Consider the following 14,722-nt stretch of genomic DNA (forward strand, 5'->3'; position numbering starts at 1 on the left):
CAGCAGGAGGGAAGTCAGAATACAGCACAGATGCTGGAGGGAGGGCAGTTAGAGTGAGGGGGCATGTGGAGGTCATCTGTTGGGCATTTTATTTTCTCAGTGAAATATAGGAGGCCAAGTCAACAGCTGAGGGGAGGAGGGGGCAGAGGCACTCAGTAAATACTCCCCGCTGGCTTCCAGAATCCCATTTGGCAGTGGCCCAAGGCTGGTGGGAGTCACTCTGCCCACACCCACTGTGGGACGTCGGGCACCAGAGGTTTTCTTGGGTGGTAAGGGGCAGGCCCCTTGTCTAAAGTGCCTCCTTCTGCCTCCAGGGCTGTCCAACCCATTCCGGGGCCTCATGAAGCTGGGCACGTTGGAACGGCGGGGTGCCATGGGCATCTGGAAAGAACTCTTCTGCGAGCTTTCCCCACTGGAGTTCCGCCTCTACCTGAGCAATGAGGAACGCACCTGTGTGGAGAACTGCTCCCTGCTGCGCTGTGAGTCTGTGGGGCCAGCCCACAGCGATGGGCGCTTTGATCTGGTCTTCTCTGGCAAGAAGCTGACCCTGCGTGCCTCGTCGCAGGACGAAGCTGAAGACTGGCTGGACCGGGTGCAGGAGGCCCTGCATAAGTGCCGGCCTCAGCAGGAGGATGAGTGGGTGAATATCCAGTACCCAGACCAGCCGGAGGACCTCCCGGAGGCCCCCCAGGGGGGCCTCCCCTCCCACTCAGACCCACTCTCAGAGCCTGAAACCTTTCGGGGCACACAGTTTGATTGGTCATCTGCCCAAGTCCCGGAGCCAGACGCTGTAAAAGAATCCATCCTGTACCTGTACTCGGACAGGACCTGGGCGCCCTATATTTTCTCCCTGTCCTTGGTGTCTCTGAAATGCTTCCGCGTGAGAAACAACGAGAAGATGTTAAGTGACAGCCACGGAGTTGAGACCATCCGAGACATCCTGCCAGACACGAGCCTCGGGGGCCCATCCTGCTTCAAAATCATCACAGCCAAGGCTGTCCTGAAGCTGCAGGCCAGGAATGCCGAGGAGGCTGCCCTGTGGAGGGAGCTCGTACGCGAGGTCTTGGCATCCTACCTGGAGACGGCTGAGGAGGCAGTGACACTCGGTGGGAGTCTGGATGAAAACTGTCAGGAGGTGCTGAAGTTCGCCACAAGGGAGAACGGCTTCCTGCTGCAGTACCTGGTGGCCATCCCCACAGAGAAAGGCCTCGACTCCCAGGGCTGCTTCTGCGCAGGTGCTGATGCACTCTTGTGCTACCCCACAGCCTGCCAGTCTCACTCTGCTTCCTGTGGGCTCTGGATTTAGGCTCTCTACTCCCTCCTGCTCTCCACGAGTGCCTCCATCCCACCCTGGGGATGCTGCAGTAAATGAGGCTTTCCCTGCAGCCTCTGCACCTCCCCAGCACCCACTGGGGCAGTCCTTTCCCTCCCTTCCCCCTAGTGTCACCCACCTGTGGGTGGCAGCTCCAGCTGTCTGCTGTTCACTACTCGGAGTTCTGGGGAGCTAAGCACTCCACCCCCATGCCTTGGCTTATTGCTATATTATATTATTTTGGAATAAGAGGTATGGTTTCCTTCCAAAAATTTTTTGCATGCTTTTGCAAGTGCACAGATTTTCTAAATTACAAAAATGGGCTTGTGCTATTCAGCTCTGTCTAACAGAACTTCCTGTGATGACGGAAGTGTTGTATGTCTCTGCTGTCCGGTGTGGTAGCCATGAGTCACATATGGCTACTGAGTACTTGAAATATGGCTAGTGTGACTAAAAAACTGAATTTTAAATTTTGTTTAAATTTAAATAGACACGTGGCTATGGCTACCATATTAGACAGCACAGCTATATCTGTATATATATTGTTCTACAACTTGGTTTTTTTCTACTTATATATTACGGATATTGTTCCAAATCAGTACAACTGCTATATCATTATCATCATCAAGTGCAGTACTTCTGTGCTGGGCACTGGGCTAAAAGCTTTATTTGGATTATCTCACTTAACCCTCACAACAACCCTCAAGGGATAGGTGCTACTATCATCTCCATTTATAGATGAGGAAACTGAGTCACAGAGCTGGTAAGTACCCTGTGCCAAGGTCACACAGCTGGTAAGTCGTGGAGCCAGAATTAGGGCCTGTGCTCTTAGCCAAGACCCCAGAGGGTCTCCCCTGCCTGTATTTTTCAAGACTGCATGATATTCTACTGCTCATATCCCTTTTTTAGCTCTTCCCACTCCTCTTAGTCCAGACACACATTTCCATCACCAAGGGCCCTGCAGGTGAACTGTCAGGAGGTTGCCCTGCTGCAGAATGCAAAAGCAGGAGGTGTGGCTGTCAGCTGATTCTTGGTTGAGAAGCTGTCCTGTGGAGGTGGAGCCTGTGGCACTGGATGGGGAAGCCTGCTTCAAGTGTCTGGAAGGAAGTGGTCTGCGGTTGGCTCCCCTTGAGGATGGGAGAAGCTAGGCACAGCAGAGCTTCCTGCAGAAAATGTCTTCAAGCCACCACTCATCCCTTGCCCACCCCAACGCTCACACTTTGCTCTTCAGCCTGTGGGTGCCAGATTCAGGGAGGAGGGATTACCCACCTGTAGGTGCGAATGCTAGAGGGGGCAGCTCTCACTGGGATTCCTGCCTGCCAGCCTGCCAGCCAGGACTAGGAGTTGGGGCTTCCTTTCCACCCTGCAAGCACAGACAAGTGGCTAGGCAGACACTGACCACTGATGCTTGGATTGGATTTCCTAGTTTGCAGGGCACTTTCAAAACCTTGTGTCATTTAAACTTTGTAATAACCCTATAAAATAGCTAGTAGTAGCTGAATTTTACAGATAGTGAAATGGAACTTTGGAAAAATTCGGTGACTTTCCTCAGGTCAGGATGAGGCAGCTGGTAAGCAGAAGAGCTGGCCCTCCTTGTCTCAAGGCCGGAGGAACTCTCCCCAGCCCTGTAGGAGGCAGGGCACGTGTTTAAGATTTGAGCCGGGATTTGCTCTGTGCTCTGGCCACACCCACTGCCACTGCTACTGCCCCCTGCTCCAGAGGGACCTCCAGCGGAGGGGGTGAACCTGGGCCCTGCACCACTCTCCTAAGTATCAGGTGCTCTGGGTTCTAACTGGCCATCTCCAGGCTGCCCTGCCTCCCACTGACTTCCCCACCCACTCCTGTGGCCAGCCCCATCTCCCCAGCTCCTTCCTGTTTCCCGAGGCCCTGACTTAGTTGTCCCATTTCAGAGGAGGGGTGGGCCTGGAGGAGGCTAGCACACAGCAGCAAACAACAGCCAAATCGGCCAAAAGCAGAAAAAAACACGCAGTACAACAAACCAAACCAAAACTCAAAGCCAACAGACAGCAACCAAGCAGCAAGCGAATTACAGCAGACCCCTTAAACCACCGAAACAGCAATGTCTTCACCTAAAAAGAAGAGACAATAACTCTGAACAAGGATTTGCCGTAAAGACACACAAAGAGGCTGCAAAAACAGCGATCCAAAGACGAACAGAAAGCCTTATCCACCGTCAAAGAATCCCAAAAAAAAAAGCCAAAGAGCAAGGCACTCACTCCACAGCAAATGAAGCGCGACACAGGACCCACGCCCAGCCAACACACGCGCACTACCACACTCCCCATCACCCCAAACCACCCCCCGCAAAACAACGTCGCAATGGCCCGACAAAAACACAATGACGGTGCCAGCCAGGAGGAAAGACACAGCAGCCACCAAGAAGAGGCCTCAAGGAGGACAGACAGGATCAAAAACAACAGCCACCACACCAAGCGCCCGCTAACACAGCAAACAAGCATCCGGCAACCACACAAGACGGCGAAATGACAGAGGAATCACCAACCATCACCCCTACTGACCCACCGCAAAGATTTGGCCGCCCTGGCCCCACGAAAGCCAATGCCACAAGGGCACACACGGCGAAGTGCCAAAGCGAACAAAGACAAAAACTGGAGACACATCACCAAAGACATCGAAATGCAAGCCGAGAAGCCCACCTGACAACCTGAGGATCCTTATCCCCAGCGACAAAAAGACAAACAAAACAGTTAAAAGAAACACCAGGGAGATAGATACGAAGAAACAAAAACAAACAGAACAAAAGGAACAAAAAAGAGACAGGGAAGAACAGATCGACAAGGCAGCAGACTCGCTAGCGCAACTCCCCGTACAACCATCACCCGTGATGAAACCAACCCGAAAAACACTGCAAACAAATCACAACATGCATGCTAATGTTAAAGAAACTAAAAAAAAGAAGGTTTAAAGAACACCCCCCAGGCAAAGAACCACAACAAAAAGAGAAGATAGCGGAATGAGAAAACAATAAAAAATCACAGAAAAAACAAGAGAGAAATAAAAACCAGGTAAAACCACCCAAACAGAAACACAAACAACAACTCAAAGTATAACCAGTAATGCGCATTTATATACATACACAAAAAAGTGAAGAGACCTACACTTAAGAAAAATAAAATCAAAACAGACCCAGACCGCTTTAGAATGTACGCGTATCACGTAAGACGAAAATATCACGGGCAAATTCCCATGATCAACAAATGACGTAGAATAAAAGGAGAGATGGGTAAAAGTGCCAAGTAAACAAGCGGGGCAATGAGACGCAGAAGATTAAGGGGAAAACTCCCAGGACCAAAAATACCAGGAGTAGAAAGTCAGAACAAACAGAATCGAAAAAAACGGGAAGAACCAAGCAAAAAAAAAGGAAGCCCCCTGGGGGTGTGGCCTGCATCTGAATATAAGCAGACATTCCAGCTTTCTGCTCACTCTGGATCCTGCAGCTGCCTCCTGTCATCTCATCTCCGGTTCTTGGGACTTGAGCTGTCAGCTTATCTGCCGAACTTGGGATTCATCGATCTTCACAGCCCGTGAGCGGAGCCCTGCTCGCTGACCTGCCAATCTTGAGTTTGCCAGCCCCTGCAGCTGTGTGAATCAGGAGAAACCTGTGATCTTGCCTGCCAATCTTGGAATTCATCAACCTTCACAGCCTGTGAGCGGGAGCCCTGCTCTCGGACCTGCCGATCTTGGGTTCGCCAGCTTCTGCGGCTGCGTGACTTGGGAGAGGCCTCTACCCTGATCCACGGACTTGGGATGTTCTAGCCTGTACAATCGTGTGAGCTGTTTCCTTGATATAAATGTCTCCCTCTCTCTCTTCCTCTCTCTATCTCTCTCTATATATATGTATATATTTATACGCTTTACTAGTTTTGCTTCTCTAGAGAATCCAGCCTAAGACAATATGTATTCTAAGATCTTACAGATTTTTCTCTTCTCTGGCTGAGCTTAGCCACTTTACCATGAGCAAATTATTTAACCTCAGTTTCCTCATCTACAAAGGGGGCTTGATAACCATTGTTTGTCCCACGGTTGTTGGAGGATTAAACCAGAGAGTGCATGTCAGCTGTGTCAGTCTGCGCCTGTCACTTAAGACAGTGCCTTAGAATAATGCCCTTTGCCTGGCGCCTGTCACTCCTCCTGCCCCTAATTCACATGGTCACGATAGCCAGGGTGTGCTTCAAAGGGTGCAAACTTGGCTTTCTCCCAAAGGCACAGATTTCTAATACGGCAGACATGAAAGATGAGGAAGAAGCTCTTTGCTTTCCTCCAGACCAAAGGACTGCCAGTCGTGCAGTCTTGGCCCTGTGGGTGTGTGCTTGTTGGAGGGCAGGGAAGGTGATCCCTAAAATCAATTCCATGCTGCCTGGAAGGACTGGGGGCTGGGGGTACAGTTCTGATTGGTGCCTCCTATCCCTCCCCTGGTAGCCTGTACCGCAGGTAGGTACCCCCATCTTCACCCCCCTGGGGAGGGGAAACCCCAAAGAAGTTGGCTTCACTTTGGCTTTTTTGCTATTTATGTTGTCCACACCCCTGTTAAGTATTTGACTAACTACGCAGAGGAAATTAAACCTAAAAATACAAAGAACCCTTTGACCATAAAACACATTCGATATTTAGAAGACCCTGATGCTTTTGTTGAGCCTTCTTCTTATTCATTGCAGTAAATCCTTGTGCCATTTCCTTTTTCTAACTAGAAAATTAAAATCATTCTCTAGGCATACGTGAGATCAGGAAATATCTAGCTCCCTCCCAAAGGTCACTTGACCTGGAGAAGACAGGGAAATTCAAAATAGGCAGTGGCTGGCTCGGAATTTGGGGCCTTTTTGTTCACTATTAACCACTCTGGCAGGCCCACTTGTGTCAAGGCCTCGCTGGCGCTTGGCAGGCTGGCGGGGACTTCTGTCTTTGTCTCCTCCTCGCCCACAGGATAGGAACAGTCCCTGGGGAGCATGAAGCCTCTGCCCATCTGAAGCACTTGGCAGTTCTTAGTGCACATTCCTGTGTGTTAGTTCATCTAGCCTCACCCAAGGCCTGAGGCTGAGGCATAGGAAGAGCTGGGCTGGGCCTGGAGAGCAGCAGTTTGATCCAAGTCAACAGGGGTTTGCCACTGGGCTGCCCCTAGGCTAGAGGGGGCTGGTACCCCAGGGCTCAACGAAATGGGAAAAGAAGGAGTTGTCCATTGGCAGAGGCAAGAAATACTGATGGAGCTGGGAGAGAGGAGGCCAGAGGCCTCCCCAGTCCCCAGTACAGGGGCAGATCTCCTGTAGGCCCTGTTACAGTCCCTCAGGGGGACAGGTGGGCCACAACAGGCATCCACAGAGCCTGGTAGCAGCTCACATTTACTGAGGATGTGCTACACACCCTGTGCCAGGAACATACATGGACTGTCTCCTTTAATCTAAACTCACAGTCATCTTATGAGGTAGGTGCTTTTATTATCCCCATTTTACAGATAAGGAAACTGAGTCACAGAGATGTTAAGTTTCACAAAGTCATACAGCTAGGAGGTGATGGAGCCAAGATTCAAGCCCAGTTCTGACTCCAAAGCCCAACTCAGAAGGAGTTGCAGAAGTCGACTGGGGAGAACATCTCAGCCCCTGCATCCTTCTTACCACGGCAATGAGGAGACTGCAGGCAAGAGAGGCTTCTCATTAGTCAGTGTGGCAGCATAGCCTGCACACCTGGGCTCTACTTCCTAGAGGTGGGATTGGATAAGTCCTTTAGCTTCTCTGAGCCTCACTTACCTCAACTGTAAAATGGGAATGATGACACGTTTCCTGTAGGGTTGTTACGAGGATTAAGAGACGATGTGGTCAAGGTCCCTAGCCCAGTGTCTGGCAAACAATAGGTGTTCAATAATTGCCATTGTCCTTAGGGCCAGGACTGACGGTAGAACCTTCAATACTAGCAGTTGGTAGAAACTGAGATTGAACATTTAGCTCCACACGGAGACTTGGGGAGCCCTGGTTGTTGGTGCTGGTGAGAGCTGGAGGAGCTCAAGCAAAATCTCTCGTTAAGTGGCATCTGATCTGTGGCTTCCTGTGTCTGGAGCCTGACTCAGACCAGTCACCTGGTTTCTGAGTCAGGGCCCAGGAGGGAGCACCTCTTTCTTTAGGACAGGAAATAATGGGAAGGGTCTGTGAGGTCTAGGGGGAGAGGGGCGTTGACCATAGCAGCCCATCCCCCAACTCAGCATGGTCAGGGAGGGGCAGCAGCCTGGTGCCATGGAGGGAGGGTGGGCGGGCTTGGGAATCAGATAAACTGGGTTCCAATCCTGACTCTACCAGGGGGTGCTGACACACTCCCAGCCTCAGTTTCCTCATCTGTAAAATGAAGATAGCACTACTTTCCTTGCAGGGGTGAATGAGTGAGTAGGTAACAGTGCCTGGCCCAGAATGCCCAGTGAACAGCCATTCTTTCCCACTCCTGATACCTGGTGGTGTCCACAGATCTGCCGGCAGGCCCTGAAGTTCCTGACACAGATCCAGGCCCAGCCCTTCATCAACTTGCAGCTGGTGAATGCATCGCTGTATGAGCACGTGGAACGGATGTGCCTCATCGGGAGGAGCCGAGAGCAGCTGAAGCTTCTGGGAGATTACCTGAGCCTGTGCCGAAGCGGGGCCCTGAAGGAGCTAAGCAAGAGGTGAGCACCCTGGGCGTGGGTGAAGACACACAAAGACGCACAAACGTGGAGTGGGGGCAGTATCCAGGCAAGGAGTCTACTTGGGAGAAATGCCAGGGCTGGGCTGAGATCTCCTTCCCATAAGTCTTGGCAAATTACCACGTGCTTTGGGAATGTTTTATTTGTTTGTTCATCTATTCATTTACTCAACAAATATTAATTGAGAACATACTAAGTGCCAAGCACTGGGCTACATGTGTGGGATACATGGCTGAAAAAGGTAGACACAGTTCCCAGCCTCTTGAAGCTTCTGTCTGGTGGGGAAGGCAGATGAGTAACTCGGGGGTGAGGCCTAGGTGAGAAAGAGGTAAGAAGCCCAGAGGTGGGATGTTCTCTGGGGCAGGAGGATGGCAGGGAAGTCTTCCTGGAGGAAGTGACTTCTAAGGTGAGACCTGAAAAATGAGTAGGAGTTGGAAAGAGGAAGAGAAGGGGAGAAGAGTTTTCCAAACAGAAAGACCAGCATGTACAAGGCTGTGGACGAAGGTACCATACATGGAAAGATCTTTGGCAGAGTGAGGAGGGGAGTGGGGGAATGTGGTGAGAGGAAGGCTGGAGAGGCAGGTGAGGGCGAGACCATGAAGGGCTGTCTTGCCCTGTCTCCTTCTGTCCCCAGCCAGTCTTCTCTCCAATGGTGTCGATGGTAACATCCCTCCCAAAATTGTCAGAAGAGGGTGAGATTGGGGTGTGACCCTCAGAATGACCTTCAAGAAGCTTCTTGGTGCCCAGGGCCTCGGGGCCTTCAGTGCTCAGGGGTGGGAGGTAACGCTGGCCCTCAGCATGGACTTAGAGGGCCTTTCTGTTCCCCCTCATAGACACCCCCAGGCTGCAGCCTTCTGCAGGGCCCTGCTATCCTGGAGTCTCAGGAGGGCAGACCTCAGGCGGAGGAGCTGGGGCCTACTGCCTAGCATGAGATGTCTGCCCTTGCTGGTTCTTTGGGACTTGAGTGGTTCACATGGGCTTCCAGGGTCCCCCTCCCCACAGGGCTGGCACAAAGACCACCTTTCTGAAGGACAGCGCCTCCTCAGTCCTCTCTGTAGTTCTCCAGAGTCACGCCTGCAGCGCCAGTGCAGGTCTGCTGAGCTCTCAAGGAGGGGCTGCTGCAAGGAGCTCTCTCTCAGCAAAGGGGACAGGCTGGCCCCTCACAGGCCCCACAGAGCAGCCAGCTGAGCCCAGGCCTCCTCTGCAGGGCTTGGAAGAACAAAGGCCTTTGGGAACCACCACTGAGGGACCCTCGGAGGCTGCTGCCCTGGGAGTCTCTGCCCACCTCCATTGTCAGCTGGGTGACTGGGTCTTCTCTTCTCAGAGGGTGCTGAGTCACTCCCAGCCTTTATGAGATCCCATGAGGGCTCCAGAGAGTCTGTCCTCCTGCCCCGACAGGGTGGTAAAATCTCAGGGGTCGGGTGGGGCTGCATCACCCGCCCCGATCAAGGGGCAGAGACCTGCATACCTTGTGTATACCAGGTGGCTGCGAGGTGGCTTCTCGTGCTGGCCCCACTCACCATCTCCACTGTGCTGAGCCCAGCAGAAGCTGAACCAGGAAGCAGACTGCATAGTCCGCAGGAGCCACTCCAGTTCACTCGGAGACTGCTTGTGCACTTGGCCTTACTGACCTGGCTCTGGCCCAGCCCATGCTGGTGCTGGGGGCCGCCTGCTTCCCTCTCCCTGGGCCTGCTGCTCCCATCCATGAGCAGCAGGGCTGCACATCTCCTGTGTGCCCAGCCTGGGGGCAAGCAGGGCCACACCTGTGGAAGTTCATTTTAGGAGCAGCGTAGGGCAGGGGAGAGAGTACCAGAGCTGCGTGACTCGGGGAAATTGTTTCACTTCTCTGAGCCCCAGCTTTCTTGTCCATAAAATGGACCAGTAACTCCTGTGTTCGTGTGCCCTTACCGAGTGGTGGGGAAGGACACACCCCGCAATGGTTCCCCACTGCCTCTGTCACTGTGGCACACAGGACCTTGGAGGATGCCTGGCCTACACACCACAGTCCAGCTGCCCTGGACCCCTCGTGGGTTCTTAGACACATGGCCCCGGGTTAGCACAGTGTGTGCTGTGAGGGAGGATGCCCGACCAGCCTGGGCAGGGCCCAGAGGGCAAGCAGTGAAACTCCCAAAGGGGATGGCATCTGAGCTGAGGGTTTGCGGAGTCCTTTTTAAAAAAATACTTTTCTCGTTTACAAAGATAGTCCATGATGGGTGATGTTAAAATATTCAAACAGTATAACAGGGAGAAAAGCAAGAAATTCAAATCACCCCTTCTCAAATCCCACCCCATCATTGTCGGTAGAGTATTCTTTCAGGCCTCATTCTGTCTATTCACACGTGGAAACAGGTGCCTCTACACTGATGGCATCATGTATATATTGAACTGGGGTTTAGAAAAATAAAGAGAAGAAGAGGGAGGAGAGAGCCTGGCTTTCCGAAGGGAATCTGTGACGTGGAGGTGGGAGGGAACGTGGCTCACGAGGACCTGCGAGGAGTCTAGGGCAGCTGGACTGTGGTGCATGGGCCAGGTGTCCTCAGGAGCCAGACTCGAAGGTCCTGTGTGCCACATTGATGGCGTTTGGGTTTTATTCTGCAGGCACTGGGGAGCCATTGAGGAGTTTTGAGCAAAGGACTGTCACATTCTGATCCAGGTTTTAGAAAAGACCACTTTGGCAGCAGTGGGGCACAGGGGCTGGAGGGGATGGGGTCTGGGCAGGTGGTTGGTGTAGTAATTAATCCAGGGAGATGAGAGGGCCTGGACCGAGTCAGCCAGAGTGGAAATTGAGAGAAAGGTGGGTTGAGAAGGAGAATGAGCAGGTCTTGGATTTGGGTGGTGAAGTCAGAGTGGAGTTCCCCTTCACTAGTGGCAGCACCCTGGCTGGGTGCTCTGAGAGAAAGGGGCAGGCCTGGGACACAGGCACGTCTCCAAGAGGTAGAGAAGCCCGGGAGAGCATCCTCTCCAGCCTTCGTGAAGGAGCCATCACAGAAGTGCCCCACAGGGGTGCTCACCCACCAGACCTCAGGTGCTTCTCCCAACAGCCCAGGGAGGGGTGGGCAGAGAAGGAACCCAGGGCTCAGAGGAGGCACATAACACCCATGCCACCCACCACATCCTACAGACAGACTTGCCCCAGACTCCAAGCCCCTCGTGGTGCCCTTTCCCACCCCATCGCTTTATTGGTTATAGGAGTTAAGATACAGCCATCTACTCTCATCTTCCGCTTTCTTCCAGGGAGCCCAAAAGATTCCTCTCATCCATTCCCCTGAGAGTCAGCCTCAGGCCAGAGAACAGAGTGGGGTCTCCTCGTTGTGTGAGGGAGAAACTGAGGCCCCGAGTAGGCGTGGGGTGTGCCTAATGTGCACGGATTTCTTTACTAGAGGCCAGGATGAGACATGGCCTCTCACCCTAGGCCAGTGCTCTCCCCCCGCCTCAGCCGAGTCTTGTGGGGAGAAACCGGCTGCAAGGCCTTGCTGTAGCTGAGAGTGACAGGCCAGGGTATGGTGGCTCACAGGGAAGACCTGGGCCTGGCTGGCGCCCACGGCTTCCAGGACAGTGACAGAGGGCAGATAACAGAAATAACTCTCCATCCAATCAGCTTCTTCCAGCCAGCTCAGGGCCAGCGTGGGCTACCCCCCACCTCCCCAGCACACACACATTTTCCTGGTGATAAATGGCAGCTTCCTGTTCCCAGAATGCTGGAAGTTCACTGGGGAAAGCAGCATGGTGAACTGAGGGGCCTGTCGGCAGCATTCCCACCCCATGTGGTGCAGTGTGGCCCACTTGGCTACTTGGTGGGACCCACCATCTCTGCCTCATATTGGGCTGTCCCTGGACCGCAGCTAAGGCCATGGGGTGGGGCATAGCTAAGCCCCCATTCCAGATGTCCCATAGTTCTGGTACCATCCAGATTCCCGGTGTGACCTTCAGTGTCCTGGGGCGGGTTCCCAAGCTTCCTCTGACTCAGAGCATTCTCTCCCCACCCCCAATACCCATACCAACACGCACACACAGAGCAAGGCCAGGCAGGTTTTTGTACTGGGGGAATTTCTGCAGGTGTTTCCTCTCCATCCCTTAGGATGTCACCCATGGGATCTCTGCCATTGGCGTGGTGGAAACGAGAACCGGGCAGGCGGTTGAGCCTTCATCCTCCGCACGGCCCCCTCCCTGCCCCCCGCCTCTGAAACAGGATCTGTAGAGCTGAGGGCATGTCCGGTTCCTGTCACGTAGCACCAAAACCAGGTGCTTGAATATCTGTCCTTCGCTTGACTAGGGCTGCAGGAGGACAGAGGCCACATCCTGTATATTTCTGTCCCCAGCACTGTGCCTGGCACATAGTGGTGGCAACAAATACCACAGCCAACGTCTGTAGGCATTCAGCAGGGCTGATAAGGGCACAGCCTCTGGAGCCAGACTCCTACATTCAAACTCCGGTTCTACCACTTACTAGCTATGCGACCTCAGACAAATTAATTAACCCCTCTGTGCCTCTGTTTCCTCTTCTCACAGATGAGGATTACATAGTACCAACCTCACAGGACTGTATGAGGCTAGAATGAGTTCATATATATACAAAGCTCTTAGCTCAGTGCCTGGTACCAAATGTTAGCTTTCATCTTCCTTGTCATCATGATCATTATTATGTGTTTACTATGTGCTAGGTACTGTCCAAATTCTTTAAATAAATTATTTTATCCTCAAAAACAACTCCATTTCTCACATGAGGAAACCTGAGGCTCAGAGAGGCTGAGTAGCTTGACCACGGTCACAATAGCTAGTTACCTGGAAGACCAGGTCCCGAGCCCGGGCAGCTCATTTTGTGCTCCGAACCACAATTTGGTTCAGGGAACGAAGGGTTTTTAGGCTGGGTTCACAGCTGAGACAATGAAAACAAATAGAACACAGGTTGGACCGGGTCTTGGAGACTCTCCTAAGGAATCTCTTCTGTTTTCTTTGAAGGCTCGACCACAGGAATTATTTGTTAGAGTTCCCCCACAAGTACAGCGTCGCTGACCTCCAACAGGTAAGAAGATCATGTGCCCTCTCCCCACTCCCCATCCTCTCTAGAAGGAGCTCATTCCTGGAAGAATCAGAAAGGGAGATGGGGAGGAGGTGCAGTCTTTAGCTTCTCAGTCCTCAGAATGGGTCTCTCTGATGCCTGCCCCAAGCTTCCTGGGGCAGTGGCGAGGCCCCCAGCCCCCTGGAATAAGCAGGTCCTCCAGCAAACCCCAGGATCACAGGGCTTCTCAGCCCTTTCTCTGCATCTGGACTCCTCCCCCAGCCTGGAAAGTAAGGGGTGGAAGGGCCACAGGGATGACAGTTTGGGACACTCTTTCCTCAAGGGGGAAGGTACAGTATATTTGGGTCTTATGTGTAAATCCTGGACACCTGCTCACCCCGATTTAGGGAGGTTTTCTTGCCCTATGGGGACCTTGGGGTTGACATTCTACAGGCAGGCTGCCATGAGCAGCAGCCGGCCCTGTTTTGCAGACAGTGTCAGCACTGCTGCCTAAAAGGCCTGGCGGCCTGTGCTCACCCTCCACAGATTGCAGAGGGCGTGTACGAAGGATTCCTCAAGGACCTGATTGAGTTCGCCTCCCAGCACGTCTACCACTGTGATCTGTGCACTCAGCGTGGCTTCATTTGCCAGATCTGCCACCATCATGACATCATCTTCCCTTTTGAGTTTGACACCACGGTCAGGTATGCCGTCACCCCAACACACCCACAGCCTCGCCCAAGTGTTCTGGGGTGGCAGGCCTAGTTCCATTTTGTGGGAACATATTGAACATTCACTCTGTCGGTGCTTAAGGGTGGTGGAGGTTGTCCAGAGCAGCCCACGCCCTCACATGGCTGGCTCTGGTCAAGCTCAGGGGACAAGACGAGCCCTCACAGGACTCTACGGAGCCATCCATTTGCTTACAGAAGAGGTGGCCGCAGACCCTCTGAGTGGGTGCCTCTCTGGGCCTCAGTTTTGTTATCTATGAATGGGTTGAGGAAGGATTAAATGAGTTAACTGCCCTGGAGTGTTGGCACAGGCCTGACATCTAGTGGGCACCTACCTGGTGGATGGTACCTGCTGCTGCTGCTACTCTGCTGCTGTAATTTGCATCTTGTCCCCAGTTACTGCTCATTTATCTGAATGCTTTTAACAACATAACTCAGAAGCCTCTCGATGGAAAAGTTCATCCACCAAACCTTCATCCCAATCCTAGTGGGACTGGAAAACTGAACTAGTGGGAGCATGGATTCATTTTCAATAGATGTCCCCTGGCCAGGATCAGCCCCTGAAAGGGTCTAAGGCTGAGTTTTTTAAGCTGCAGAGTGTTTTAAACATAGGCAATAAATCAATTTAGTGACTCTCAAACAGCATTTTAAAAAAATGAACCAGGAAAGAGAATATCAGAATGTTTGCATCATTTACAGGTAAGCATCTTAAGAATCTTTTGTTTTGGAGTGGAGAGGTACTGCCTGCGTGCACTGGGTTGTGGATAGAACACAGCCTTCCTGGGTACTGGTGGACAACACTGGCCAGCCCCCGGCCACAGGAGAGGCCTCCGGCCCATTTGGCACAAGCAGCATTTGCTGCTCTCTCCCCCAGGTGTGCTGAGTGCAAGACAGTCTTCCATCAGAGCTGCCAGGCTGTGGTGAAGAAGGGCTGCCCCCGCTGTGCCCGCCGGCGCAAGTACCGAGAACAGAACGCTCTCATCTAA

The 14,722-nt window shown here is 52.6% G+C and overlaps 1 protein-coding gene across 1 annotated transcript in view; it reads left to right on the forward strand.

Annotated features, from left to right (window-relative positions):
- Positions 1-14,722, forward strand: part of PLEKHM1 (pleckstrin homology and RUN domain containing M1) — a 621,215-nt gene extending 606,493 nt beyond the window's left edge. The window contains exons 4-9 of the mRNA XM_023729440.1: positions 315-1,235; positions 5,719-5,785; positions 7,743-7,991; positions 12,969-13,032; positions 13,555-13,712; positions 14,611-14,722. Of these exons, the coding sequence (XP_023585208.1) occupies positions 315-1,235; positions 5,719-5,785; positions 7,743-7,991; positions 12,969-13,032; positions 13,555-13,712; positions 14,611-14,722 (1,571 nt within the window). The remainder of the gene's footprint in view (positions 1-314; positions 1,236-5,718; positions 5,786-7,742; positions 7,992-12,968; positions 13,033-13,554; positions 13,713-14,610) is intronic.

Source organism: Trichechus manatus, unplaced genomic scaffold (assembly GCF_000243295.1).
Source record: "Trichechus manatus latirostris isolate Lorelei unplaced genomic scaffold, TriManLat1.0 scaffold00028, whole genome shotgun sequence".
NCBI classification, from domain to species: domain Eukaryota; kingdom Metazoa; phylum Chordata; class Mammalia; order Sirenia; family Trichechidae; genus Trichechus; species Trichechus manatus.